Genomic DNA, 27548 nt, shown 5'->3' with positions numbered 1-27548 from the left:
TACTAATGCTATGCAAAAGATTCACTAAGTATAGTTCAGTTGTATTGAACGTTTTTTTTTGTAGATTTGCTTAGAATCTTTGAGAGATGTTTGATTTTAAACTTTGATTTAGTTACACAGTACTTTTTTTAAGTCTTAAGTGCAATACATTTTAATTAAATCATTATTTTCTTAAAATATATAATATTACATGGCACACTTTATCTATTCTAAAACGTTTCTCTTTGAATAAAATATTACTACTTTAATCTTGTTTAATATTCTCTTTATTTCTTGTAATATTCCAACTTTATTCTTGTAAAAAACATTTTTTTTGTCATAACAGTTTTATTTTCCAGGAAAAAAGGACATAAAGTTGGGGTTGCCTTTTTGGAATTCAAAGGATTTAGTTCCTATCAAATGTTCTTGTATTCCTTTTAAGTTCTTGAGTTTTTGTTCAGAAAATGTTGAAATCTCACAAGTTATTCATGTTTGTTATAGAATATGTTGACTTTATTGTTGTTTCATTTTGAGTTTTCTTTCTCTTGCCGCATAATAGCATTCCGACTTCAGCCTTGGATAATGTTTTTTTTCTCCTAATATTTCGAGTTTATTCCTGTACACTTGGGTGTTGTTTTTCCAACAAATCACTACTTTACTCACATATTTTTTCTCCTAATATTTTGCACGCATTCATTTATAATTTTAAGTTTTTCTCCATATTTTATTCTTGGAGTTACCTCTTTTTTTCCTCTTAATATCACAACTTCAGGAATAAAAAGTCGCTCTTTTTTTTTTACACAAATATTTAGGCCCACTATGCCATTAGATTTTCATGTTGATTATTACAGAGGTACATGGAGGATTACGTCATTTTTAGGTGGTACTCGTCATGAAAAGTTTGAGAACGACTCAGCTAGAGGTTGCATCCCACCGAATGTTCCCAAGCATCTGCTGTAATCAGGATACTCCTATAAAATGCTTAGATATAGCTTCTTTTTTTTTCAATCACAAGAATAAACATGGACCAAACCTTTAATTTGCACTGAAGTGGAATTGAGGAGCTTGAGGCCCTGCTGTGGCGAGCTTGATTACTTAATAATATGGTGATAAACACAACTATCAATCAAAGCCCCTGACAAGAGTTACAATTCAGGAGAAATCTTGCCAAACTCAGGAATGTTGGCTCTTATTGAGCATATGTGTGTGCGCACGTGTGCGTGCGTGCATGTGTGTGTGTGTGTGGGCGTGTGCGTGTGTGTGTGTGTGCGACCATATAGGTGGAAAGCAATGAGGTGTTACGTTTATTTATAGAGCATAAGTGCAGTAATGACCAATCTTGATAACAGCTTTATAATCAAATGGTCACTCAGCAGATTGGCCAAGTGGGACCATTTCAATGAATTCATGAATGAGAAATATTTTTGTAAGATGGAGTTGAGATTTGACAATACTTGTTACTTTTGAAAGAAAAACAACAAAAATGATCAGATGTTCAGATAAAAGAAACTTAACATGAGGAAATACATGCTTTTTGTTGGACAGCAGCAATACTGTAATTGTGTAATTGGGTTGGGGTGGGCCCGCAAATTCTACCTAGCAACATGTCGGCATGCAAATGTGTGACATAATGAAGAAATTCTAAGCAGATGTTCTGACTTACACATATCTATTGTGCTGGACAGGTGACTTCACCATTTATAAGGTTTGAAGGTTATATTTCCAGTTAGAACTGAAACCTGTGGGAAAATGCACTGTGGTGAAATTACTTTGTAGAATAATATCTGCCGACCAGAGTCATGGAGATGATTGTTGTTGACTATCTCAAATCTTCTTTTCCATTAAAATGAATGTAAATTAATAGCACAACAAAATGGTGTAATGCATGTTTTAATCATTGAAATAGCACTCTATAATATTGTACTGGGAAACATAGAACAATAACATAATTAGGTATTAAGTACAGGATAAAACAGTTTTGCCCTACTTTCTGCTTCAATTAAATGGACATTGTGCTGCTCTTTCTGGTGTGCAGGCCTGTGCCCCGAGGGGGAGGTACAACAGTCAAACAGAGGGATTACACGGAGACAGTCACAGCTCCTCAGTAAACTGAAGTAACATTGGTCATACTATGCAGAGGATAAAGTAAATACTGTATTCCTGAGTATTGCACTGTTATATGTCTACCTGTGTTGCTCCACCATTTGTGTTCAGACGTCATTGCTTAAACCATGTTGAACCAAAATTTCCTACCAGCCAAACCAAAACAAAACAGAGGTAATTGTTTTCGGCAATAAAGAAAAGAGGATTGCTGTTTGAAAACAGCTGGAGTCAATGTCTTTAGAAACCAAAGACCAAGTCCGAAACCTTGGGGTACTGATGTACTCAGACTTGACCTTCAGCAACCATATCAAATCAATCACTGAAGCAGCCTTTTGCTAGCTGAAAAACATATCCAGACTGAATGGTTGCATGGAGAAACGTATTCATACTTTCATCCCCGGTAGACTTCATTATTGTTACGGTCTTCATACTGGATTATGTCAAAAGAGCATCAAAAAGCTGCAGCTCTTGTTCTGACCAGAACAAGGAGATCAGAACATATTACTCCAGTACGAAAAGCTTTCTTTACACTAGCTCCCAATCACCTGTAGATGAGCTACTGGTCTATAAATCACTGAATGGTTTGGGTCCTTAATCCATTAAAGAAATACTGATAGAATACAAAGCCAGTAGGGCTCTGAGATCTGCATACTTGGGTCAATTAGTGGAGCCCAGAGTTCAAAGTAAACATGGTGAAGCTGCATTTTGCTGTTATGCTGCACACAAATGGAAGCTGCCAACAGTAAATCCTCTCAAATCCCGCTCAGCTCGAGGTACACCTCTGAGGGGGCTGCAGCTATTCTCTCTCCGAGCTCGCCACTTGTAGCAGACCGTGGCTGATTTCCTTCCTTGCGTGACTCCGGAGTGTAAACAGACGGTCGGAGTGACTCATCTCTATTTCTCACTTCCATGCTCTGATATAAACATACGGATGGGTCAGGGGTCATTTTGGGGTAACGAATGGGCGTGGGCGGGCCGAGTATGTCTCCCTGTAAGACATCTTCCATTCTTCGAAGAATTCACAGCTTCCTGTGGCCAAAGCCGCATGCCTGCCCACTCCAGCCTAGAGGAAGCAGAAAGAGAAACACCGTTAGAAATAGAGAACGAGAAAGAACACCGGCAATCCAAGTGATAGATTGTCTTCTTTGCTGTGTTGTATGGAAAGAATGCCGATGTGATGTATTTCTGTTCACTTTCCAGACGCGGGTCGTGTTAAAAGAGTGATGCTTGGATGCGAGCAGGAGGGGATGTGACTAAGTTCAATCGCGTGGCGAGAATCAACTTCATTCATTCTCCAACTGATTTATAAGACGTGGAAAGCGTGTTTATACGCAGCTGCCGGCTCGTCTTTGGGGAAGAACGACACCATGTTTCAAAAAAGGGATGCCTTCAGTAAGCCCTGTTCAGCACTTTAGTCCCTTCACCCGCTGGTTGCCGCAGGTTGGTGTGGGGGCGGGGGGGACGACACTTCCCGTTAGGCCCCAATGTGAAGAAGGGCCAAATACAGTACAACATCAATCACTTGGCACTCCACAGCTTCCCCAGTGCCATTGTTATAGAGCAGGAAATAGGCTGCTAGCAGGTGGAAATAAAAAGGCTTTGACAACTGCATTTTAGGATTGAAGATTATTCCCAGGATGAGCCCAACATTTACACAAGCCCCCACCGGCACCCCTCACAGTCACGCACGCACAAACACACAAGACTGTATAGCAACATTTCTGTGTACAAGATTTGACTTAGCGTTTCACCACTGACTCAGTCAGCTGCAGTAATATTTATTCTTCGCAGAGGATAAAGAAAACCGCTGGCGCCGGGCCAATACCTCATAAGTCACATTTTGGTGAATTTCATTCAATGTCATGTGGGTGTTACTTCTAAACATTATTGACCAATCTAAAGTGTTGAAAATGACTTGCCCTCTTTCACGATGCAATGCTAATGCTTGAATAAACTGTTTGGGGTCTCCTGAAAAGTTACTATTTCAGATGCAGAAGATTTTTGCCCGACGCCAGCGATATGCCTGTGAGTATTGCTATAGTCTGTCTACATGTGTTGTTGCAAGGTTTGTCTTCAAATATGTTACAACGCCACCACATACAGTACATAGATGCTATTCTTTAACCATTCTATGGCATTTTGCATTGTGTTAGCATTGAGCTAGTTCACATTCACATGGAATATTCTTTGTTTTAGATTTTGTTTAACAGTAAACTTTAACTGGGAGTGGCAAAAAACAGGTTGAAGCTTTTTTTGGAGAGTATTTCACAATTTGCCAAATAAAGTTGAGTTGAGTGTTCTGCCTGCATTTAGTGCTTGTACTGTATCTCAAAGTTTTGCTCACAAGTCAAAGCAGAAAATCGGCTGAGCCACGACCTTGTATCTTGAAAAACATGTAAGCCGGGTCACTCATAGGTCAAGGTACCACTCTATTTGTTAAATATTCTGAATTTGATTTTGCAGTGCACTTAACTGCATCCCACTGACAAGCGATGGTAATATTTAGTGACATGAGAAAGGACGAAACGATGCTGTACAGTTCTACACCACTGCCAAGTAAAACGGATGCTCAAGAAGGGTCCTGCCATGGAAAAGGTAAAAATGTTGAATGTATTGCGCCATAGCAAAGTGGTACATTCTGTACATCTCTGTCCTCACTGCTCACAATGGTATGGCCATAGCGTCTATAATAAGAGAATAACAGATAATACGATACCTCGGCCTCCGCGGCAGCTCCAATGTTCTCCCTTGTTTTGTCTCGGGATCTGTCCCATTCCTTCTTATTAGTTTTTGTTGCTAATCGGAGATGGGTGCTGCGCCGAATGATTGATACCTCGTCAGTCGCGTCTTCTGTCTCTGAGTGGTTGTTTTTCCTTGGGTGTGGTGGTTTCTTAAAAATCTAATTAAGTAGAAGATATGGCCAGAAAGGGCTGATATTTTGTCACAGATCATTTTACCAATGTATTACTGTCAGTTCAGCCTGACAAAATTGCAAACATCCCCTTTCAGAATGTTAAAATGTATATATTCAAACAATACATTTATAGTTAAATACAGTATAATGAGGACAGGCTGGCCCTTGAATTTGATTTCCATTATTTCCTATGATTCTAAGTCTAAGTCAACCAACATTCTGGGTCCTGTTCGGGCTTGGAGGTTCCACTGTGTTGTATTTTTAACAACCCTGCAGATTCATTGCAATTAGTACACAAAAGCATCTGCTGTTCCCCCACAATGACTTGTGGTGCTGTGAAAATGAAAAATACTGAGGTTTTTTTGTGTGTCACTACATTTGACATCATGTTCTTCATCTTTCCACCATTCACAGGTTTGCGTTGGACACGAAACTGCCACATGTTTTAATTGCAGCCTCTCCCTGCCTTCTTTCCGTCCCCGCCGCTCTTCATGTGGGATGGAAGGCTGAGACCTGGCAGGGTGGCTGTCACATAATGCCCACGCCTGTGATGCTTCGCTGGGACCCCCCTCCACTCAGGAAATGCTCTCGGCCTATTTCCCACCCTCGCGCTCCACGGTGGAGAGCCGGGCATTACACTCCGAATCCAGTTACCGTCCCAGAACATTCCTGACTGATTCCGACCGCTGCCTGGCCGTGCATTCCCACAGACAACGAGGACGTGCCCTCAGTTCAAAGCGACTGGAGTATCGAGTTGGGCGCTACCAAAGCTCTTCATGGCAGAAGCTTCATGACAGGAAACTAGCTTGACCCCCCTCACATTGCTTTCATTTGTGGTTTGTACGTAGGTGGCTTCAGTTGGGTGCAGTATTAAAAATATCCCACTCAGGTTGCCAGAATGATATCTCCCATTGTGGTGGCATGTTTGGGAATTCTTAATTGCTTTTTCCGAATCAGCTTACCACAGGAAAATCCCCCTTCAGAGCAGAAAAAAAACAAAAAAACAAGAGAGCGGGTAACCCGTAAAAGCTGAAGATTTCGTGTAAACACGCACATTGGAGTCCATGTTGCTGCCGGGCTCGCCACATCCCACTGCCATCAGGGTGGCAGCACGGCAAACTAACCTGCAATGGTGGCCCACCAAGCCTCTGCTCATGCCCTCGCCACGGTGGTTTATGTCTCATCTCCTATTATTGACGGCTCGGACAGCATCAGAAACGTTGTGACGAACGACCGGCCCTGCATGGGAGGTGTGCAAAGCCGCAGGGTGGGGCAGGGTGACTGGCTCCCATGCGCTGTGTGGGACAGACCCACTGTGGCACAGAGTCAGACTGCCTGGAAGAAAAGCAAACAGAGTGGACATTATGCAAAATAAGTGATTTTTTTTGTAGATATTTTTCAGTTGTCAAACTATGTGTCTGTTGTCTATGTGAGGTTTTATTGGGTCACAAGTTGTTTCTGTAAAATTCTGGAAGCTGATTTACTGACCATCAAGCTGGCACACATTCTTGGCGAAGGCCTTTTTGACTCATAAGATGAATACAGTTGTGTGTTATTATTCACTTATATTGTACGTCATTGTGACACCAATGCACTACACACACGATGGGGACTTATAGGGAGTAAGCAAATTTCTAATCTGGGTCAAAAACACAGTAGAATTTCACTGAATTATCACTAATGTACAGAATAAAACAAATTGTGATTCATACACAAAATATAGAAGAACAGAAAAATGTGTTTGCATCATTTCATTCAGAGGATTACATAATATTTGAATTAGTTATTGGGAATTTAAGTAGCCATACATCAATATGCAAAATAAATTACAAGTTTCCTCATTTAAAAAAAAATGCAGTTTTGATTGGATTTTGTGTATAAAATGGACTGGGGTTGGGGGGGGCTGATAAGTTTTTTTTTCAAGAACAATTTATTAACTCAGCTATCTGATAAACTATTTCCATTCAAAATCGCCTTCTTCCCTCCACATTCAGAATTATGTGTGCACTGTAAAACAGCAAAATGTGGATTCTTTTTTTTTTAACAGTAATTCAAGTTGGAACACCTTTAAATTGCTGAATTGTTCTTACTCATACAGTATCTCCAAGTTGGCGGACAATACAAAAGACAATTAGTTCTGTAAACTGAAAATGTAGAAAAGACAATGATCACATTAGCAAAACTTAAAACATTTTTTGTTGAATTGCCCACCTTAAAAATGTATCCAAGTTTGTTGGCTTGAATTTTTTAGTACACTTAATTTCTTTTTTTTACAGTGCTGCGTATAAATAAATAATCATCTATTTGTGTCATGTGTCATCTTCCACACCGCTTATCCTGTACAGGGTCACAGGGAGGTCCTGTAGCCTATCCCAGCTGACTATGGGCGACAGGCGGACTACATTACAAACTGGTCGCCAGCCAGTCCAGGGCACACACAGACACCGAGCAGAACCGGTCCCACGGTGCCTGCACACAACTCAGGTGTGTGTACCACTACATCATCAGCGACATTATCTCTTTGCATAACAGCATGTGTTTATATTATTTAATACTTATGATTTTATGATAATCTAACAAATTGGTAATTGTGGCCCATATTGCTCATGCAAGTGACAGCTCATTTGAACACTTTTGGTATTTTTCTAACTTTTGGATTGGATAAAATCCTTCTTGCTGCCTGTGTCTGTCATGTCAAATTGCATGGGTATAACATGATTTAATAATAATAATAATAATAATAATAATAATAATAATAATAATAATAATAATAATAATAAAATACCTAAAGATTTTGTAACTTTTATTGTGGATTATTCAATCAACTCAAAATTATTTGTTCATGGATCCAAAACATCAAGAGCTTAATTGCTGTACATTGCACAACTATGACATAAATGATGCATTGTAAATGATGTTGCTATACATTTTAGGCTCTTCTTTTTAAATTTAGCATTTTACCATTCACACAGCAATAGTATTGCTCCTACATGTGTAACATTACATACAAATACGCCCATTTCAGCTACAGTTGTAACAAAACACTTTACTTTAACAAAATAGCAATAATACAACAACAAATATAGTGAAAGCAATAAATTAAAATACAAATTATCACATGCAGTAGACACCGGAAAACAGCAGAAAAGTGTCAGTCTGACGTCGGGTCAAAAGCCAAAGAATAGAAATGTGTCTTCAAATGAGTTTTAAAAACGGACAGTGAGGGGGCTTGCCTAACATTTAATAATGGGAGGTCATTCCAGAGGGAAGGACCGGCAACAGAAAAGGCTCGATCCCCTCTGGGGCTCTGCTTAGTCCTCGGCACCTCCAGTAGAGCCTGGTCGGCAGACCTGCGGAACCGGCAAGGTGCCTCCTCCACATACGCACCGGGAAGGTGCGTAGGGGTGGAGGAGCTCAGAGAGGTACCTGGGCTAGTAGGCCTAACTAGCATGTATAAATTCTTAGCGCATCTTTGTGAATTCAGTGCGATTAATTGTACGGATCCTGGACGTGCACTTGCACTTATCCGACTTACACGACGACAACATGAGAAATATCAACGTAATAGTTCCAACATGACAAAACCACACATAGGTACACAAGGAGATATAGCTAGCAACAGTACCTTGTCATGTTTTGAGAGAATTTTAGGCCAGAGGTGGCTGCACTTGTTCCTAAGGGCCTTTTTAAATATTATGCGCCATTCAATAACATGCAGTCAAAAAATATTATCGATCTCGACATTCATCTGTTTTGTCTGATGGAGTGCATGCCTGGGAACCGTGTTTAAAATCAAATTTAATTCAAATATCACAAACATTAAAGCAGCACCCACAATAACATTCTTGTTAAAGGAATAACTATTGAGTGTCAAGAAAAAGGCAGAATGTTTTCTGCAGCACTGTATTGGATTGCAGGTGTACCTAATGTTATGGCCTGTGACTCTATTTGGTTTCACGGCCTCTTACGGTGATTATTGTCCTCTGCATAGAAACGGCACTTTTCGTTAGCTGTGGCCATGAAAAGAAAGAAGCGCATGCATGCATGGCAACTGCATGGCGGAGGCCATCAAACACACTTGACGTTCACCGAGCGACCCAAAAAGCACGAAATCAGCGGTCTCTGAGTTATCCCGTCCTTTCTCGTTCACATAAACAGCACTTAAAGGAAAATATACACGGCCACCTACAGCGCAGAGAAAGTGATGAGGCCTCCACATCACACTGGTTTCAATTAAAGCGACAACCAACTGCAGGCGACACTTGACGTCAACACTGGCTCATCGAAGCCTTACAAACGCTCTTTTCCTTAAAAAAGATTGAAAAATTACTCATACCTGGAGAATTAAAAATTGCTATCTTATTTTAGTCGCCTATACAACGTATATTTGAAATTGTTCAAATGTGTTTTTTTTCCCTTCAAAAGATATAATATTGGGACATTTTAATAACTGGTGAGTGCATGCATAGTGGGCATGTTGAGTATTTAATTCAATTCACCTAAAAACAATAAAATATAATAAAAATAATAATCAATGGTGGTAACATTTGTGTTGCATCACTTTCAAAATGTCGCAAAACCTTTTGCATCCCATATTGGACAATAGTCTTAATTTTACGTACAATGTCACGGACGCTACACTGTAAACGCTAAAAGAAAGTTTTTGAAACATTTTTAAATACAATATTTAGCGTAAAATATATGTATTTGTATTATTTTTAAAGCTGTTCTTTATTAAAATTAATTAATATCTCTTTAAATTATTTCACGTCATGTACTCAGGTATAAGAGTTGGCATCTTGTAGTTTTATGTGTGATTCTATTGCAATTTTGTTATCAGTGTTTTTACGTCCTGCTTTTGTTTTAACCGTGATATAGTTTACCTTTGTACACGACTTCAGTAAACAATGCTGCTTTTTAAATGTGTTTTATAAATAAATCAGATTGAATTTGAGTATTTTCTTATTATAGGACGTTGGATGGATATATAACTTTATTTTAAAAAATTGACGCACGTTTGATTTATATTTACTGTACTTCTGTTAATCATCTCTTGCCTTAATCGGAAAGAAATATTGTATGTTTTTATCTCTTAGCATGCATGTCCAACATTTGCATGAGAGTCATGCATTTTAAGCTTCTATTTGGACAAATTATATTTTTATAAAAAGAGATTTTATGTCACATGACATGACATTTGCTATAGCAAAGGTCCCTAAAGTCATGACTACAGAAAATTAAACCACAAGGTATACTGTAAAGAAACAGCCAGTGAGTGTGTTTCTTGGTAAAATGATGAGTTCAGAAGAAAACACATGAAGTGTTTTCAGACTGCATGGACAGGCAGGAGTGGGGCTATATTGGGTTCATTGCTGTAAATAAGGTATACACGAAGTCAGGAAGGCCTGTCAGGACTGTGCACTCTGCGGTCTACCTCCACCTAAGTGGCCCTGCTTTCCTGGGTATGCAAGAGCTGTCCAATATTTCACCATGGGACGTCATGGAAGAAGAAGGGGGAAAAAACGCATGAATGCTGGGTGACGAACACAATCTGCTTGCGACACCATTAAGAGCTATTTCCTTTGCTCTGCTATTTATTCTAACGAATACAACCTGTGATTCAAATAAATGTTTGTTGATGTTTTGGGCATAGTTCTCAACATTAGGGACTATAATGAAAATTGTGTAATATAGTGAAGTCAAGTGTACATGAAAAAAGGACATTTTTGTCAGTTTAAAAGCTGAATTGTTGACACAATATTGTATGTGTCATACCAAAAAATTCTGCGTGTTCAAAGATAGTATAGTGCATCTATAGTGTAAAATCAATCTCCTTGTTAATGCTGAAATGTCATTTATTGCAGATTGTGCATCAGTCTGTAATTTGAACATTTAACAACCATTTGCTCACTTTGGATTTGGGAGAATCAGACAATACCGTCTCATATTGATCTCGACAGTAAAATGGCAAGAATACGAGTTGGTGTTTAGGCCGGGGAAGGGGGGGGGGTAATGGAATGAAGTCATGAGTGGTAATTAAATGCAGTGGGCAGGGAGCGGACGGGAGCACGCATGCCTCTGCGTGGTGCGCGCTGGGTGGTCCCAATAGCTGATAAACGTGCCCCCCACCCTTTCCAAAATCTACGCCGATTTCCGCGCAGTCGTCGGTTAAAACAATATGAACATTCATTTATCCAGGCGTGCGTGCGCTCGACGGCATAACTAACAATAAGCATCTTAATTTGTCACCTTCAGCCTGCCAATGACATTTTGACCATGAACAAAAACGACGAAAATTGAAATGAAAAATATCAGTCTTGCAACATGCTGTGACATTCATCATTTGTTTTACGCGCTTTGTCAATAACGAGCGTGTGGCGTAAAACATGATAATAATGAAAATAAAATAAAATAAAATAAAATAAAATAGACACAATAGGAACAGTAGGAAATTCGAGCTCACTGTGAGGGGAAAGGTTGCAGACTGCAGCTCTGGAGCTCTCCAGGGAACAATAAGCAAGCTACTGTCAACAGTTTTATGTTATAAACTGATCCGTTTGCACCATAGCCTGCTGCTGCATAAATGTCAGTAAAGAATCAACCTCATGACAAGTGCACCCTTTTAAGATCGAAAGATTGAGAATAGTTTGCAAACATTATTATGTTTGTTATTATGTTCTATTATGTCCACGAGGCAAATTGACTACAATAAAACTAAATCAATGTAACTTACTTTTACTTGTGGATCGTTGCGAGGGTCCCAGCATGTCTGCAAGGAGTCACTCCGTGGTCTCCATCCGAAGTTCTGCGCTCACAGTGCGGCAGAGCTTCGGCTTCATTCCCCGGGCGTCTCCTGCGTAAATATTATGACTTACACAAACAATATTCGGCTGCATAAAAAAACGTCCCTCGACTTCTCTGTGCGGGGCACATCACATCAATGACTATTAGCTGATCGGACTGGGCTTTTGTTGATTTTTTTTTTTAATTTCAAGAAGTGAACATGTTTACATTTTGTAGTGTAAACATCCTGCAGTGCCCACCCGCCTGCTAATTTTGTACAGAAATTTGGAGGCTGGTTTTGAATATGAGGGGCATGCCCTTTGGAAAAGGCTTTTAAGACATTGTAAAAATAATTTGTGACATGCTTTCCATCAGGGGCTGCACCAACATGTAGCGTAGGCTATCTATGTGAGAACGTGCACACACATTTTATATAGAATATTATATAATTTTATTTGGACTGGAATACAATTAGTTTTCAAATAAAAGAAACAACCTAAAGTTAGCGCACACATCAATGACAGCGCTTAAGCACGACTGTCAATACAAGTATTTGCATTGCTTGAGTGCAGTAAGGCTCTTTATGGAAGATGACATTTTTCGACGAAAGGAACGTCTTTTTTGAATGCAAAGTAAAAAGTGAGCGCACCCAGATGTCCATGCTTACAGCCCACCACTGGAGTAGGAGGGGAACTGGGCGGGCCCCACTTTTTTTTTTCTGATGGCCAAGACATGCAGCTTCCAACTCGCTGATGGCAACAGATAAGTAAAAAAGTCAGCAGGACAACACACGGCAAGTGAAGTGGAAAGCGACTCCTGTTCTACTCCTTCTCCCACTCTGGAAAACCTTTGGACGAGTCAGTCTTTCGGGAATCTCCCCGCACTGAGAATCATTCCTCTCTTTTCCCCTCTCTTTATGCCGGTGAGTTGACATCGTCGCGTGTAGAAGGTGTGGAGGTGGAAGACATTTTGTCTTCTTCTACCCAACGCGCCTTTAAGTCTAACTAATGACGGCAGAGGTCCAGCAGCCCCAAGCGCACACTCCTGCCCAGAGCGGCCCCATGTCTGCTCCGGACAAGACCGCGGTGATGGACACTGCCGCCTCCTCCACCGCCAAAGCCAAAAAGACCAACGCGGGGATCCGCCGGCCGGAGAAACCTCCTTACTCTTACATCGCCCTCATCGTCATGGCCATCCAGAGCTCCCCCACCAAGCGGCTGACCCTCAGCGAAATCTACCAGTTCCTGCAGAGCCGCTTCCCCTTCTTCAGGGGCTCTTACCAGGGCTGGAAGAACTCGGTGCGCCACAATTTGTCCCTCAACGAGTGCTTCATCAAGCTGCCCAAGGGTCTGGGCCGGCCGGGGAAGGGTCACTACTGGACTATCGACCCGGCGAGTGAGTTCATGTTCGAGGAGGGCTCGTTCAGGAGGAGACCCAGAGGCTTCCGGCGCAAGTGCCAAGCGCTGAAGCCCATGTACAGCATGATGAACGGCTTGGGCTTCAATCACATCCCTGAGTCGTACAACTTCCAGGGGAGCGGCGGGGGGCTGTCGTGTCCGCCCAACAGTTTGTCCCTGGACAGCGGGATCGGGATGATGAACGGACACCTGGCGGGGAACATGGACGGCATGGCTCTGTCCGGCCATTCAATGACGCACTTGTCGGCCAACGGCGGCCACTCGTACATGGGGAGTTGCGCGGCAAACACCGCCGAGGGGGGCTACCCCCACCACGACAACTCCGCCTCGCCTCTGCTCACCAGCGGCGGTGTAATGGAGCCGCACCCGGTCTACTCCAGCCCGGCGACGGCGTGGGCTCCGAGTCCCAATAACGGAGCTTCTTACATCAAGCAGCAACCGCTGTCTCCGTGCAACCCGGGAGCCAACCCGCTGCAGCCGAGTCTGCCCACGCACTCGCTGGAGCAGCCTTACCTGCACCAGAACGGCCACACGGCCACGGACTTGCAAGGTAGGCTTCCATCCAGAATAATACCACAATAACAACAATAATACTCGGGCTTACATTGAAGCAGATGGCGTGGAAAAATGAAAACAAAGAGCAGCCACATAATTATTAGTGTTGGGCCAAGTTGAAGTGTTTCACTGACCTTATGCCAAGCGCGGGCCTTTAACTTCAGTGGAAATAGGCTACTGCATTTGTGGCAAAAGCTTGTTTGGAAAAATGACTCAACTCTCGAATTCAAATGAATATTTGATTCCAAGTATTAGAAAGCATTCAAAAGTGTCTGGAGAAAGCTCACAATTATAGTGAATATAAAAACAGACAAACAAAATCATGGTATACGTTCAGACTGCTTTGTCTCGGAGCAATGCCAATTCATCCTGCATCTTGTTTTTGACCCATTATAAAGAAACATGCGCCTTCCGAAGAGATCCTTATGCGGCGTAAAATGATAATAATTATTGTTTAAATAGCATTAAAAATCAGTACACTTTGGGAAAATGCATGAATATGTTTCGTATGGAAAATTTGGCCAATGCCAATTAAGCCTCCATTTTTTTACCAATAAATAAACAAAAGGGGAAGCGTGGTAGTTTATAATTACAAGAAAATAACGTAATTTCGTATTGGGCAAATCCAGGTATTGTCTTTATGCGCATTTTTCTTTTTTAAGAAAGATGTGTGGAGCTTCAATTTAATTGCAAATGTATTTTACTTATTTTGACTATACTCGAGAGTCATTTATTTTATTCACGATCATTCTTTTTATTCTAATTTGAAAAGAAATTGAGGGAGGGGGTGGGTGTCAGTACTAAGGGGGGATAAATAAAAGTGGAGGCCTATAGCATGTTGTAAACGTGTATGTTTGTGCGTGTGTGCAGGCATCCCTCGGTACCATTCGCAGTCACCGAGCATGTGTGACCGGAAGGAGTTCGTCTTCTCCTTCAACGCCATGACGTCGTCGGCCATGCACTCACCGAGCAGCGGCTCATACTACCACCACCAGCAGGTCTCCTACCAGGACATCAAGCCGTGCGTCATGTGATGTGGGTTCGGTTCGGTTCGGTTAAGCTGAAACGACAAGGAAAAGAAAACCACTGAGGGGACGTGAAGGCCTCTCAAAAGACAAGCCGGACTACTTTTTTTTTCTCCCCTCTTCCGCCTCACGCAAGAGCGACCATCTGTAGTGATGATGATAATAATAATATATAATAATACAAACTTTTACGTGCCGTCATCATGGAGCAGCGGGGTGAAAGTCTGTTGACGTTTGGTACTAAGTCCTGCAGCGCGGATGACTACAACTTCACACTTTTTATCCAGCTTCTACTCTTCTTCATCCTTGTAAAAAAAAAAAAAAATGCACACTTTTATTTTCTGCGTTGTCTTTTTTTTGGCATGTAACACTATTTTGGAATTCCATTGACATGAACAATTGTGGACATTGTATTGATGTGTCCATGTATGCTGTATATAAAAATGATTAAGGCACTTTTTGAATAGCCCATAAGCGCAACTTTTTATTTATTCTGAAGGCCTGCATATGTTTAATTTTAGGCGAATTGGCCAAGGGGGTGTTATGCTTTATTGGCAATATTTGTCAGAACGCTTATTATTTGTTTTAAAATGAAAATGGAGGATATATTGTAAGCACCGTTTCTGTCGTTAGGATATGTAGACCATGAATTAATACCAGCACTGTATACTGTTCTATATTGTTGGAGAATTTAGCGAGGGTCATCTTTAATACAATCTGTAAGAAATAAAATATTTGTGGGGGCTGTTGACGCCTAAATTCTCAAAAGGGATACATTTGGATTTTGTTTGAAACTCAAAACACGCAAACAAATTGAAATTCAATCTGATCGACAATTATCATTGTGAATATACGTTTTCGGTTTATTATAATTTTGTTCATTTAACAGAAATGCAAATTAATTCTAAATATCAAATTAGACCTCACGTCAATGCCAGTCAAATTTCTTTGACAGGGCAGGAACTGTCAGGAAAAAGTATACTTTAACCCTCAAAATGCAAGCAAAATGTAAAAAAAAAAAAAGCTTTACATGCCACATGAGATACAATTAGTGAGACATATTTTGTGGCGACATGGATGCATGTTAAGAACTTAAATGCCTGTCTAAATGAACATTTCTTGTATAAATAATACTACTACTACCGTATTTGATTAGGATTGAAAAACATATTTTTTCATGAAATCCAATCACAAACACACGAAAGAAAGCTTGACACACACACATGATTAAATGCAAACGCTGCATCCAAAAAATATTCTGCTAACTGCATAAGTCAAGTTAAATTTACTTATACGGCCCTTATAATTACAGAAAAGTCTCAAAGGGCTTCACATGCTAACAGTTGACAAATACTAACAAGATATTTTAATTGTTAATGTCAAAGATGCTTTTAATTAAAAACACTTTGTAATAGTGATTTACAATGCACAGTGTAGGCTACTGCATCACTGGAAGCTGTTTAATATTTTGTCCCGGTTAAAATGAGGAAACCATAAAAAAAACATGCAGTACAGTTCTATTCCAACCACAATTTGAAACATTCGACTGTGTCAATCGAAACGGAACATTTAACTCATGATTCTTTTTCCCTGGGAATTCATGATTATGAATGTCGTCCATTTTACATGATGCAGCCAAAAAGAAGGGATTCCAAAGTCCAAGATGACCTGAAGAGCAACACCTGACAGTGTTTTAATTATAGGGATAAGGTCACAGTTTAAAGTACATTTCTTTCAGATTAAGATAACTTTTCTTTGGGGCGGGGGAAGAAAATAGCAGCTGCCACTATAGTTTAGAAAAGAGAGATTCAAAATGTAATTCTATAAAAGAGCCACACAGCTATTCATTTACATCAAGTACGTTCGTGCTGACTTTTTAGTGTGCACCCAGCCAATCAATGCTGGTCATCGTACATGCACATCGCACCTCGGACTGTAAATGCAGTGCACCTAAACACTGGCTATACATCATGGAGGACATATGTGTCCGAACAGCATGTGGAATCTCTCATTCAAGCTGATGACATTGGCCGAGGTGTGGCACGGCAAAGCGAGTGCAGATGACTAACCACAGCTGCTCCCCCGACCTGCAAGCCTGCATGCCAGCTCCATAAAAAGCCCGAAGAAGGCCGCTGGGTGCAGACTGACATGACTTGCTGGATGTGTGCGTGTGGACCATTGTACACATGCAGTGACGACAGCAAGCAGGTAAAGTTTGTCCAGGAACATGAAGGTGACGCGTGATGGTGTGATGAGGGACAGATGTAGCATGCGTGTTTTCTTGTTGTACGAAGTGACCTCTCAGTTGTTTGCAATTCGCCGGGAAATACGACTATAAATGAAAGATACAAGTTGTTCAAAAGGGAAAATTAAGTTTTTAAATCTAATATTCATTTATGTTGAAGATGTTGCATCATAACCCGGTAAAGCGTCCACGTAAAGAAAACTCGGGAAGGTTTGGCTACCACGGCTGTTATTCAACTTTCTGGAAGGATTACTCAAGTACATGACAGACATTAGACAAAGACAATGAAAAGGTAAAAAAAAAGAAACTTGAGACGGTGTGCACAAAAATCTTTAGTAGTATTACATTCCATTGCAAAAAATATGATCAATTCATCCAAGAGAATTAACGCAAACATTTGATAGCCTTAAAATCAGTCAATGTTAACCAACTATGTGGTACAATTTATTGGATGAATATGAACTGTGGCTAATAGTCATTAATGTTTAACTAAATACTTATGGCAGATAACTGATGACTGTTGTCAACTTATGAATGTTGTTGCTTTTGTTGATTACATTGCTGATATACAGTACTGTGCTGTATTTATCCATTCAATAAATGTCACACTGTTAATAATGTTAATCATGACACACAGTGGCTATTAGGCATGCTGCTGAATCTGATAAAAATAATAAATAAAAAGGTTACGTCTGCATGGATTGTATTTTTGCAGTGGCGTACAGAGCATGCATGACAGAGTGGTTTCTAGTAAATTAAAACAGATAAGTAAGGTTATGAATACATTGAATATACCATTAATTATTAGAAATTAATATCTCTATCACATTCTCAACCCAAACTGAGCATTTTTATCTTTGTAAAAGCTGATTTGCTGATACAGCTCTTGCATTGGTTGGCCAAGGGCTGCTAAAGTCGGAAAAGTGGGGAGAAAGCATGGAAGTCGTTTATGTACAGTTTGGCCACATGGTGGGGCTGTTTGCACCTGCTTGGCCTTCAACTATGTGGAGGTGACCAGCAGGGGTTTTTGTTACAGGGTAAGGAAAGCCTAATTCACCTAATGTGCATGTTTCTGCAATGAGAAACGCCACAAAAACACAAGGAGATCGTGGCAACTCTACATAGAGGAGAGTGTGAGGCAGATAAGCTAACCACTAGCTTAGCTTTTCGTGCATTTGAATTATTTAACTGAGAGAGAGAGAGAGAGAGAGAGAGAGAGAGAGAGAGAGAGGCAGAGAGAGAGAGACAGAGAGAGAGACAGAAACAGAGAGAGAGAGAGAGAGAGAGAGAGAGAGAAAGAGAAAGAATCTTCACATTTAGATGTGCCATTGTTGCATATTTAATTTAGATGTTTAATATAAAATTGTGTCTCTACTGTATTCAAGCCTGAAAGATATAGCCAAACCAAAAGTGTTAAGGCATTTCAAGGTTAGTGCAGTTACTCTTCTTTGTCTACTCAGTCTGCTCGTGGGCTTCACTCTTGGAATCCACCGCTTCGATGTCAGATGTTGGAGCTGCTGCTGGTCTGGCTTTCCAATTGGACGGGCCGGGCCTCTTGCTGCGCCGTTGGCTCTTGGCCAGCTCGGCCTGCACATTGTGACCATTCAGGCTGAGACCCCGTAGAGCCTCCAGGGCCTTCTCGGCAGCCTCCAAGTTGCTGTAGTCCAAGAAGGCGCGATGCTGAGCTCCCTGCCAGGTGAGCCGCAGCGGTGCCGCCTCTCTCTCTCGCAGGGATGTCTTCAGCTCGCTGACACGCAGCCCTGTGGGGATCCCACCCAAATACACTGTGGTCACTCCGGGAGGGATCTTACTGTGGGTCAGACCTTCCACTCCAGTCTCTTCTGGACTCTTCTCCTTTAGAATCCGTCCACTTCGTCCCTTCCTTCTCCTCTTTTCGCCACCCTCTCCCTCACTTCCTCGACTTTCATTCCTCACGCGAGCCGGACGTTGTCCGGCGTTCGCTTGTGGCTCCACACTTTTCTCCTCCCTCGACTCTTCCTGGGCATCCTGACGGGCTCCTTTCTGCCTCAGCCTGCGCCTGCTTTGCTTTTTTGGGGGACCGGTTTGCGAAAGAGGCTCAGCAGGGGGTGGACTCGCCCCCAGCGTGACGTCCTTCCCTGCCTGCTCCTCCAGAGCCAGGAGCTTCTTCAGGATGGGGATCTTCTCCACCTTTTCTGTGTCCAGCTGAGGACATAAAACTGGGCAATCTCAGTCAAAGTGAAAGAGGGTGCGGGAATTATTGCACATGCAACTCTTCATGTACCACTATAATTACCAACATTAAAATAGAGTCAAGTGTTTCAAAACGAGAGGTGTTATTCCTAAAAAGTATACTTCAAATTATTGTATGTCATGGTAACATTATGCAGTGTTTCAACGTTAACACTTTAAAATACAGGGAGGAAAAAAAACTATTTGACAATTCAAATAACATTTTTTGGTAATAAGTTAAATCAAAATTGTACATAAATAATTAAACTGTTCTAAAAGGTTGTAAATGTATTCAATTTAGAAAATAAATAACTGAACTGTACTTAGGCAGTGACTCTTTTGAATACCACTAAAATATGGCATATTTCAACAAGTATTATGACCGTAACGGCATAGTTCAGTGTGGCATTTAATTTATGATGAATAGTTGTCATTAGCACACAGTTGTCGTCTCCACACTACTGGACATGATAATCTGGCGATGAAGCTTCACTGTGTGTCACTGCCATTGTTCCTCACCGCGAATATGAACAACAGGTACCAGGGTGAGCCTCAAGATGTTAGCTTTCGGCTAACATTGGACTAGTCTGCTAGTGTGCACGGCCTACAGTATAAGTGAGCAGGGGCGTACCCTGGAGCCGCCGGCAGAAGAACGCCGCATCTGCTGCATGTTGTCAAACATACAACATATAATTAAAGCATCTACCAAGTATTTTTGCTTGTTGTCAACCTTATTACGCAATGTGATTTTTTTTTTTTTTAAATATTCGTAACATTCAATGTTACGTGCGTAACATTGTAGCGTTCAGTGATATCCGTAACAAAATACGGACAATGTGTAGCAGTTGGCAGCTCTCCTTTTTACAGCAATCCTTAGTCTGGATTAAACGATATTATATGAATTGAATGATGTCATGGTGAGTTAACCAAATTATTCCCAAACAAATCTATTCAAATCATCTGGTGAAAATTCTTCTATTTTTAATATCGCAATATATATCGCAAACCCCCAAAAATCGCAATGTCATTTATTTCCAATATCGTGTAGCCCTACTTCCCAAGCGGTTAAAAATAAGACGGCTGTCTTGATTTGTTGCATCTTGGAGTGTGTTTGGCAGCCTTTGATGCTGACCAGTCCAGACGAGAATCTACGAGGCTATTGTTTTTACAGTGGCCTGTTTGACCCGACAACACCCTCGACCGCCACAACCCCTGCCTCTGCGGAGCCCGCGCAGACGACGCTTTGATGATCACACACGGCCTTCCTGTCAGTGAGGTCAGCGGGTCCTGTTTACTTACAAGTGTTCTGAGGAGTCCAGAGGTTTGCACACAAAATATTTCAAATGTCGCGATCGTGTCTAATGTGAGACAAATAATCAAAGGGCAAAACACGTCATCTCTCAAAAATGTTAACGGACAACTAAGCTGAAAGTCAAAGAACAATTGTATACTGTACACTACGGATGGGTAATTGAAATGAGGGAGAGGGTCACCATTTTTCATCAGCAATAGTGGGGGCCCACATAGGCCCACGCAGTTACTATCTCCGATGTATGACAAACATGCCATTTTCAATATGGACAAAATATGCGCTCTTAATATAGTTCCTTTCTCATAAGATATTTTTCAATGCATGTATAAAAGATCCAGTCTTCAAAAACAAAGGGTTTGAAAAATTAAAAATAAATAAGTATACTATGATTTTTTTTCCAGTGCAAAGGGCTCTAGTGAGAAGAAAAAAAAAATCCCATTCAAGTAACTGCTGAACAGAAAATCAACATTAACTGCAAGCTTATTTTTTCACAAAAATCTACTCTCAGAATGTTAATAATTAGGTACTATGTTTGTCCTGCATGTCATTCCATACCCACAATAAAAATATTAGGACTACTCACATTGTAGTATAGGGCAGGATAAGACAAGCGCAACAAAAGTCATGTATGCCATCTAGTGGTGAGCGGTGTCATCACAACTTAACTACACAGCGGAACCCCATACAGCATTAGTAGACACCCATTTAGACAGTTTATCATCAAAAAAAAGAAAAAAAAAGTTGATTTGAGGGTGAGTACTCTTTTAAGGTACATATTTGCACCCTTTGCAGGCAAATATGTACACTTGATTGAAGGTTATTATAGCTATCAAAAACTAAATAACAAAAAATAATATTGAAAAAATGTTTCATCAACAAAATTAAAACAAAACTGCTTTAAAAAAATCTACATCTTACATTTATAATAATAACTGAAACTAAGTATAATTATGGAATACATGTCATTCGTTTTTGTTTTTGTCAATTAACATACATGAGCATTTGGGATTCTTTTTAAATATATTGTTCACCCTGATCATTCTTCATCCAATCAAATGTGTTTACAAAGTTCTGGTGGGCAGGATCAATGCCAGCAGTCTGTTTCTGCCAAGGCAGAAAGCTCCTTGCCCAGAGCAAAAATTCTGATTGGATGACAATACAACCTTCTAAATCATAGATTAAAAAATATATTATATATATGAATTAATTGCAAATATCAATATTTTAGCTTGAGGATCGATACTTAAAACTGAGCACTCTGGATCGGCATTACAAATGTGATACTGCCTACTAACAGTGATTACCATGCTAACACAGGGGGACCCTGGAACGCTAAATGTGTTGAAAGTGTCAATAATCAACTTGTGCTTCAATTCACATTAGTTCTATTTTTTTTTTCTTTCATTAGATGATTACTACTGTAGCGCCGAGCTTACATGGCTGGCGTTTGTTTACATAGCTCGTGGGAGAAATCCCACGTGCGCCAGTCAGCCAATCATCAGTGTATTTGTTCAGACGTGTACATTATCACGTGGTTTATGCAGCCAGTCGGGTGCTGGTATTGCGAATATAGGCACCTGATCGGCCGAGTGACATGAACCAGGAAGTGATGCGCTTAAATGCCACATTGATAAGCAAAATTACATTTGAAGAAGAATGACTCATTATTTTGCAGCAAAACAACAACAAGCAACGAATGGGGTTGACGGCACAATGCACCCGGCTAAGATCATTTTTGAAAAGGGCTTCAGGAGCCTCATGAATCCGGCCAAAGAGCCGCATGTGGCCCACGAGCGGCGGATTGGCCAGGTCTGTTCTGGATAAATTCCCCCAAACACACTTCAAAATCTTATAGAAAGTCTTATCAGTGAACGACTTGGAAACAGTTACAATTACATTTGGTTCCTGTATTGTTGTTGTTATGATATTTTTTTAATCTCTATTATTTTGGCTTACTGTTTTACAATTAGCTTTTTAGCAAGGCGCAGTGATACAATAAGCCTGCTAGAGGGCAGTGGTGCTCAGTTAAGTGACTAAATGAGTTGCATTAGAAATTGCTACTCAACCAGAACGTAATAGTGGATAATAATTGCTTTGAAGTTGAATTACTTATTATCTCAATAAATTTTCATCTTAACCAGTGATGGAGATTTTTCCCCTTCTTTCAGTTTAATGTCATTTTTTACAAAAGTCTGGAACTTTTATAAATTGGTATTGATATTTAACTTAAATATTAAAAAGTCTGCAAATTGCACAAATTGGCACTGAAGGTGAAATTTTCGACAATTTTCACTTTACCTTAGTCCAGATGATTCCTTGTGGCTTCGGAGACAAGCAGTTTGTCTTAATGACTCGGCTTGGTGTGAGTATATAGTCCACTGTCAAGTCGTGTCTTTCCATGAGCTCTTCGGGAATGTCCACCACCTGAAGGACCGGATCCAATGAGTTCAAAATTCATTCACAGTTGATGCTATTTTGAAAGTTCACAAATTAAAATGTTCAAATCATTTTAAAGAAGGCAGGAACCATGCATCCATCCATTGTCCAAAGCGGTTATCCTCACAAGGGTCGCGGGCGTGCTGGAGCCTATCCCAACCGTCTCCGGGCAGTAGGCGGGTTACACCCTGGACTGGTTGCCAGCCAATCACAGTGCACACATAGACAAACAAACATTCACACTCACACCTTGGGGCAATTTAGAGTGTCTAATTAACCTACCATGCATGTTTTTGGAATCTGGGAGGAAACCGGATTACCCGGAGAAAACCCACGCAGGGACGGGGAGAACATGCAAACTCCACACAGGGAGGCCGGAGCCGGGATCGAACCCACGACCTCTGAACTGTGAGGCGGACATGCTAACCAGTCAATCACCGTGCCGCCCAGGCAGGAACCAATGTGTAAAAAATACTGATCCAATTAAACAAAGAGGAGTAAAAGCATTTAGGGAACTTGTATGACATTGAGCCATAACATTAGCTACACCTGCAGTTTCCAAATTGCTCTTGTGATTATGGTAACTCCAGTATAAGATGAAAACTGAGCTCAAATGAAACATTTCCACAGCTAGTTCAAAAATAAAAGAAACTAACTTGACAGTCGTGGACAACAGTGACCACCACAGTGGAATCGTCCACAGCTCCCATTGAGGCCATCATTGCATACTCCAGGTCAGCAAAGCCCTCTCCTTTTCCGATGCGGAAACCTGGAAAAGGCGGATGAAGACTTTAAAAGCTATTTTGCATGATGGGGCACACAGCCAAATTACTCCAACAGTCTACGCTTTAGGGTCAGCCTCACTGCTGGAGTACAAAACAAAGCTAAGATCAATCCAAAATAGAGCTGAGGGTAGCAGGACATTTTCCAAGCATTAGTTCTTCCTGATCTGTTTTCTTAACCAAAAGAGTAAAAGACTGCACCGCGAGAAGAAGGCTGAAGCCACAAGGAGCTAAATTGATCGGATTTAACAAATTTGCTTTTTTTCTTATGTCTGTTCTTACTGAAATTTCTTGGTCTTTAGCTGGAGTTCCTATGTACAGTGTACAGTACTGTATATGCCGGGGCCACAAGATGATAGCTGTAAGATAAAAAGCTAATATTTCTCCTAAACTCTATTGGCACATTTCTTTTAGGGTTTCCCCGTTGCAAAGATATCAACATACAACTTAGAGCAAATCAAATCAACACTGAGTTGAACACTTTGAGAGGAACGCAGAGGAATGCCAAACATTTCAGTTGCGAGTCAAGCTTTCAATTCCATGTTTAGTGCACACCTACTAAAAACTTGATACTTCCTGAGAATTACCCTTGCTTCTTTTACACTGCAATTAGAAAACGCCATAATAAACACATACTTCCTCACCTTTCTCTGACACAGCCACAGAGCCAACAACCACAAGGTCAACCTTGACTTTGGCATCCAGACCAATTGGCACGCTGAACTCTTTCACACCCTGCAGGTGGGAAACACTTCAGTTCAGTGTTGGCTAAATGGAGTGATAAAATGGAACATAGACTCAAACCTGAGAGGAAGAGCAAATACGCAGCTGTTCTTTGTTGGCCCCCTGTGGGGGAACTATCTTGTTAAAAAGGCCAGAACGAAGACGAGGAGTTGGGACCAATAAGGTTTTGTGTGCCTGTGAGGAAAAAAAAAAAAAAAAAAAAAAAATCAAACATTACTTGCCACTCAATGAACAGGGTACAGAAAATGTTCGATGCAACAGACTAATAGAACTCTTATCATAGGGAAATGCGTTGTATTTCTAATTTGCAAGTAAATATTAGTTGTTCTTGTTTTTTTTTTTTGTTTTTTTTTAAATCAGCAAATTTTCTACAATGTGTTGCTTTTTCTTTAGCTTCATCGCAATGCATATTCCAAACGGACGACCAGTCACAAGAAGGGAAGAACATGACAGAATAAGTTAGAGTACGTGAAGTAAATGTACAACTCGAGCATCGCCATACATGTCATTTGTTGTGAAAGTCTGAGGTTTTGTTATATTCACACTCGTGTGAAAAAAACACACCACAGAGAAGTGTTTTGTTCACAAGCCTACCCAATGTGAATGACAAAAAAAAAAGAAAAAATTCAAGTGGCTCCATAGTCATGAAAAACAGCCTTCTTACCTGCAGTGACGGCTGAAGCCGTCCTTCAGCTGTCAATCAAATATGTGCCTGCTCCACTCCTCCTGAGCGATACATCGGCTCTCATGGGTCATGTATGTTCAATAATATAGCATTCAACTGTATAAAAAAAGGCATTTGAGCTTCCTCATCAGCCAAAGGAGACTGTGTTTTAAATAATTATTTTATTACTGAGGAAGTTGCACCCAATGACTCTTGTTCACTGACAGAGGCCTCTCTGCAAGCCATTTAACGACTGTCGTTTTGCATTCCAGAAGAATGATACCATTCGTGGTTGGTGCGTGCCTCCAAATTGGTGTATAAATATTTGAGTTGTTTTTTTTCAACACAAACTCCAGCTAGTGCTGTCCTAACTATGCCTTATTGCATGAACTGATGAAACCTGCTCGGATGAAAGGCCGAAGCATCTTCTAACACAACCAGAACCAGTCCAGTTGCAAGCCAAACCTTGGACGAATGGCAATGTTTACAAGCATTATTCTGAATGTAAGCAGAGTGAGGTTAACACAACGGGGCCGAAGGCCTAAGTAATGTCCCTAACTGCCTGTGGCAGTAATTTCTGGGTCTTGGTGTGTGTGTCCACCTGCAGCACGGCTAGTCGGGCCCCTTCGAGAGGTTTATCGGGATCCACCTTGACCTCAGCTGTCTGGGTAAACACTTCCAGCTCAGACACTTTGGGGCAGGCAGTCAAAGCTCCCTGGGAGGGAAACAGCAAAGTGTATGGTAGGTTTATGAAAACGGGCAACTTACTTCCAGTGTGACAAAGCGAGCATGCTGCTGAGGTCTGTCTGGATTTATTTTGATTGTCTGGCTGGACTTGAACTCCTGCAGTACTGTGATTCTGCTGCATCCTTGAATTGCACCCTGGTCAGTAAATACAACGACAGGAGAAATACTGTAGAAAACACTGCTGTGTTGATCTAATACACTGGTGTCATTACTTGAGGCGATAGCGTAGCACTAAAGAATGTACCATCTCAAATAATTCAAAGTCGACAGTTGTTCAAGTATTGATTTCGTGTTGCTAGAGGGGGGTCATTTCGCCTCTTAATACACGTGACATTTCCTATCTCAAAGTAATCCAAGCATTTAACCTGATATATGTAACAAAAAAATGACTGCTACCAACCACGGGTAGTTGGACAAATAAAATGGTTCAGCGATGTCTGACAGACGGTCACCAAACAGAGAAATCCACTCGCATTTGGCCACTTAATGGCGAAAATTATTAATTTATATGAGGTATTCCACAACTTTTCGAAAATTGACCTAACAGTATAAATCAGTTTAGTAGGATACATATGAACACGGAGGACAGCTACGGTCAAATGAAATTAGTTTCAACTTGCCTTAAAATTCGGGATTCTATTATGAACGGGCCTTGGAAAATTAGCCAGATTCTTGTCTTCGATGTAATCCCAAATCTTTTGACGAATGTCCCATTTTGTTGCTCCTGCATGGCGAGAAAACAAAAGTAGCGAGCTACATTGCGCATTTGCTAACGGATTACGATAGCGATGGTGTCAAGGTTCATGCAAAAGCATTGAACCTACCTGGGTTGATTTTTATGAGGGGCTCCATGACGTTATGTGCTGTAAATAATTGATCTTCTCGACTTTATCGTTCGAAGTAAGCGCTACACGTGAGATGTGCAGGTAAACTGAAACGACAGCAACAGCTGCGTGATAATGTTTATGCTCGCTACGGCGACTCGTGAGGGTAAAATTTAACAGAAGGCGAAATTCATCACAGCGGCCCGAATCCCTCAACAGCATAATTGTTTCATGGTAGACGTGTGTACTTTGAGGGGATTATGGACATACCAAGGTAACACAAAATATAGGTTGCCTTTCTATTTTCTCTCTCTCTTTTTCCTTTATTTATCAAGTTGTAAGCCACATAGAAAAACAACACACAGAAGAAACACAATACTAAAAATCATACAGCAAATCAACAAAATAAATAGATACTAAAAACTAGACCAGTTCAGCGTAATAGCATGCTTTTATTCTGAAGGGGAATTTCGCAGCTGGTCGGATACCTATTACCGTAATGCCTGATATGAGGGAAATTAGGGGCGGCTGGCTTGACTTCATCATTTCGAGTGGAGGCTGGCTTGATCGCAGTAAAACCACGTGACCAAATTCCCAAACAAATGAACAACGAAAGTACAACACACTTTGTTGTGCACAAAAATAACACAATAACGCAATGGGAACACAATATGTGCTGCGTTTTTTGTTGCTATATGATTCCTGTTTTCTTTTTTTAAAAATGTGAATACATGTATGTAATTAAATAAATTACTTTGATGGACAAGCTTTCAAAAAGTGATTATTATTTATTTTTACGTCAAGGA

General features: G+C 40.8%; 2 protein-coding genes and 1 long non-coding RNA gene across 6 annotated transcripts; 1 reads left to right on the top strand and 2 right to left on the bottom strand.

Annotated features, from left to right (window-relative positions):
* Positions 1-1853: 1853 nt before the first annotated feature.
* Positions 1854-15101, bottom strand: LOC147149913 (uncharacterized). Of its 2 annotated transcripts, XR_015086318.1 has the most exons (5): positions 14964-15088; positions 14719-14812; positions 11730-11849; positions 6121-6331; positions 1854-3145 (listed from the first exon to the last, which is right to left on the bottom strand). It is a non-coding gene; the product is annotated as an uncharacterized LOC147149913 (long non-coding RNA). The 2 variants fall into 2 exon arrangements; XR_015086317.1 differs by having other exon boundaries at positions 14719-15101.
* On the top strand, positions 12552-15545 carry foxf1 (forkhead box F1). Its single transcript, XM_086026903.1, has 2 exons — positions 12552-13747; positions 14623-15545. The coding sequence occupies exons 1-2, from the start codon at positions 12787-12789 to the stop codon at positions 14784-14786; spliced, it is 1125 nt and encodes a 374-aa protein (XP_085883029.1). The 5' UTR covers positions 12552-12786; the 3' UTR covers positions 14787-15545.
* Positions 15546-17341: 1796 nt separating this feature from the next.
* mthfsd (methenyltetrahydrofolate synthetase domain containing) lies at positions 17342-26981 on the bottom strand. 3 transcript variants are annotated; one of them, XM_086026772.1, is made up of 9 exons: positions 26743-26981; positions 26539-26642; positions 25961-26053; positions 25773-25886; positions 24568-24681; positions 24408-24498; positions 23638-23750; positions 22844-22969; positions 17342-19206 (listed from the first exon to the last, which is right to left on the bottom strand). In XM_086026772.1, the coding sequence occupies exons 1-9, from the start codon at positions 26768-26770 to the stop codon at positions 18475-18477; spliced, it is 1515 nt and encodes a 504-aa protein (XP_085882898.1). In that variant the 5' UTR covers positions 26771-26981; the 3' UTR covers positions 17342-18474. The 3 variants fall into 3 exon arrangements, with proteins under 3 accessions (XP_085882898.1, XP_085882897.1, XP_085882896.1); XM_086026771.1 differs by lacking the exon at positions 25773-25886 and having other exon boundaries at positions 25940-26053; positions 26743-26975; XM_086026770.1 differs by lacking the exon at positions 25961-26053 and having other exon boundaries at positions 25773-25882; positions 26535-26642; positions 26743-26972.
* Between the last annotated feature and the right edge of the window lie 567 nt (positions 26982-27548).

The sequence above is a fragment of the Filicampus tigris genome, chromosome 3 (genome assembly GCF_054856515.1).
Source record: "Filicampus tigris isolate MCC_2025a chromosome 3, RoL_Ftig_1.0, whole genome shotgun sequence".
NCBI lineage: Eukaryota > Metazoa > Chordata > Actinopteri > Syngnathiformes > Syngnathidae > Filicampus > Filicampus tigris.
This window is presented reverse-complemented; position numbering and strand designations above follow the sequence as displayed.

Coding starts and splice junctions, on each gene's coding strand:
- foxf1 (XM_086026903.1), top strand. CDS start 12,787: ATGACGGCAGAGGTCCAGCAGCCCCAAGCGCACACTCCTGCCCAGAGC. Junction 13,748..14,622: donor CACGGCCACGGACTTGCAAG/GTAGGCTTCCAT, acceptor GCGTGTGTGCAG/GCATCCCTCGGTACCATTCG.
- mthfsd (XM_086026772.1), bottom strand. CDS start 26,770: ATGGAGCCCCTCATAAAAATCAACCCAG. Junction 24,682..25,772: donor CCCGACTAGCCGTGCTGCAG/GTGGACACACAC, acceptor TTTTCCTCACAG/GCACACAAAACCTTATTGGT. Junction 24,499..24,567: donor GTATTTGCTCTTCCTCTCAG/GTTTGAGTCTAT, acceptor TCCCACCTGCAG/GGTGTGAAAGAGTTCAGCGT.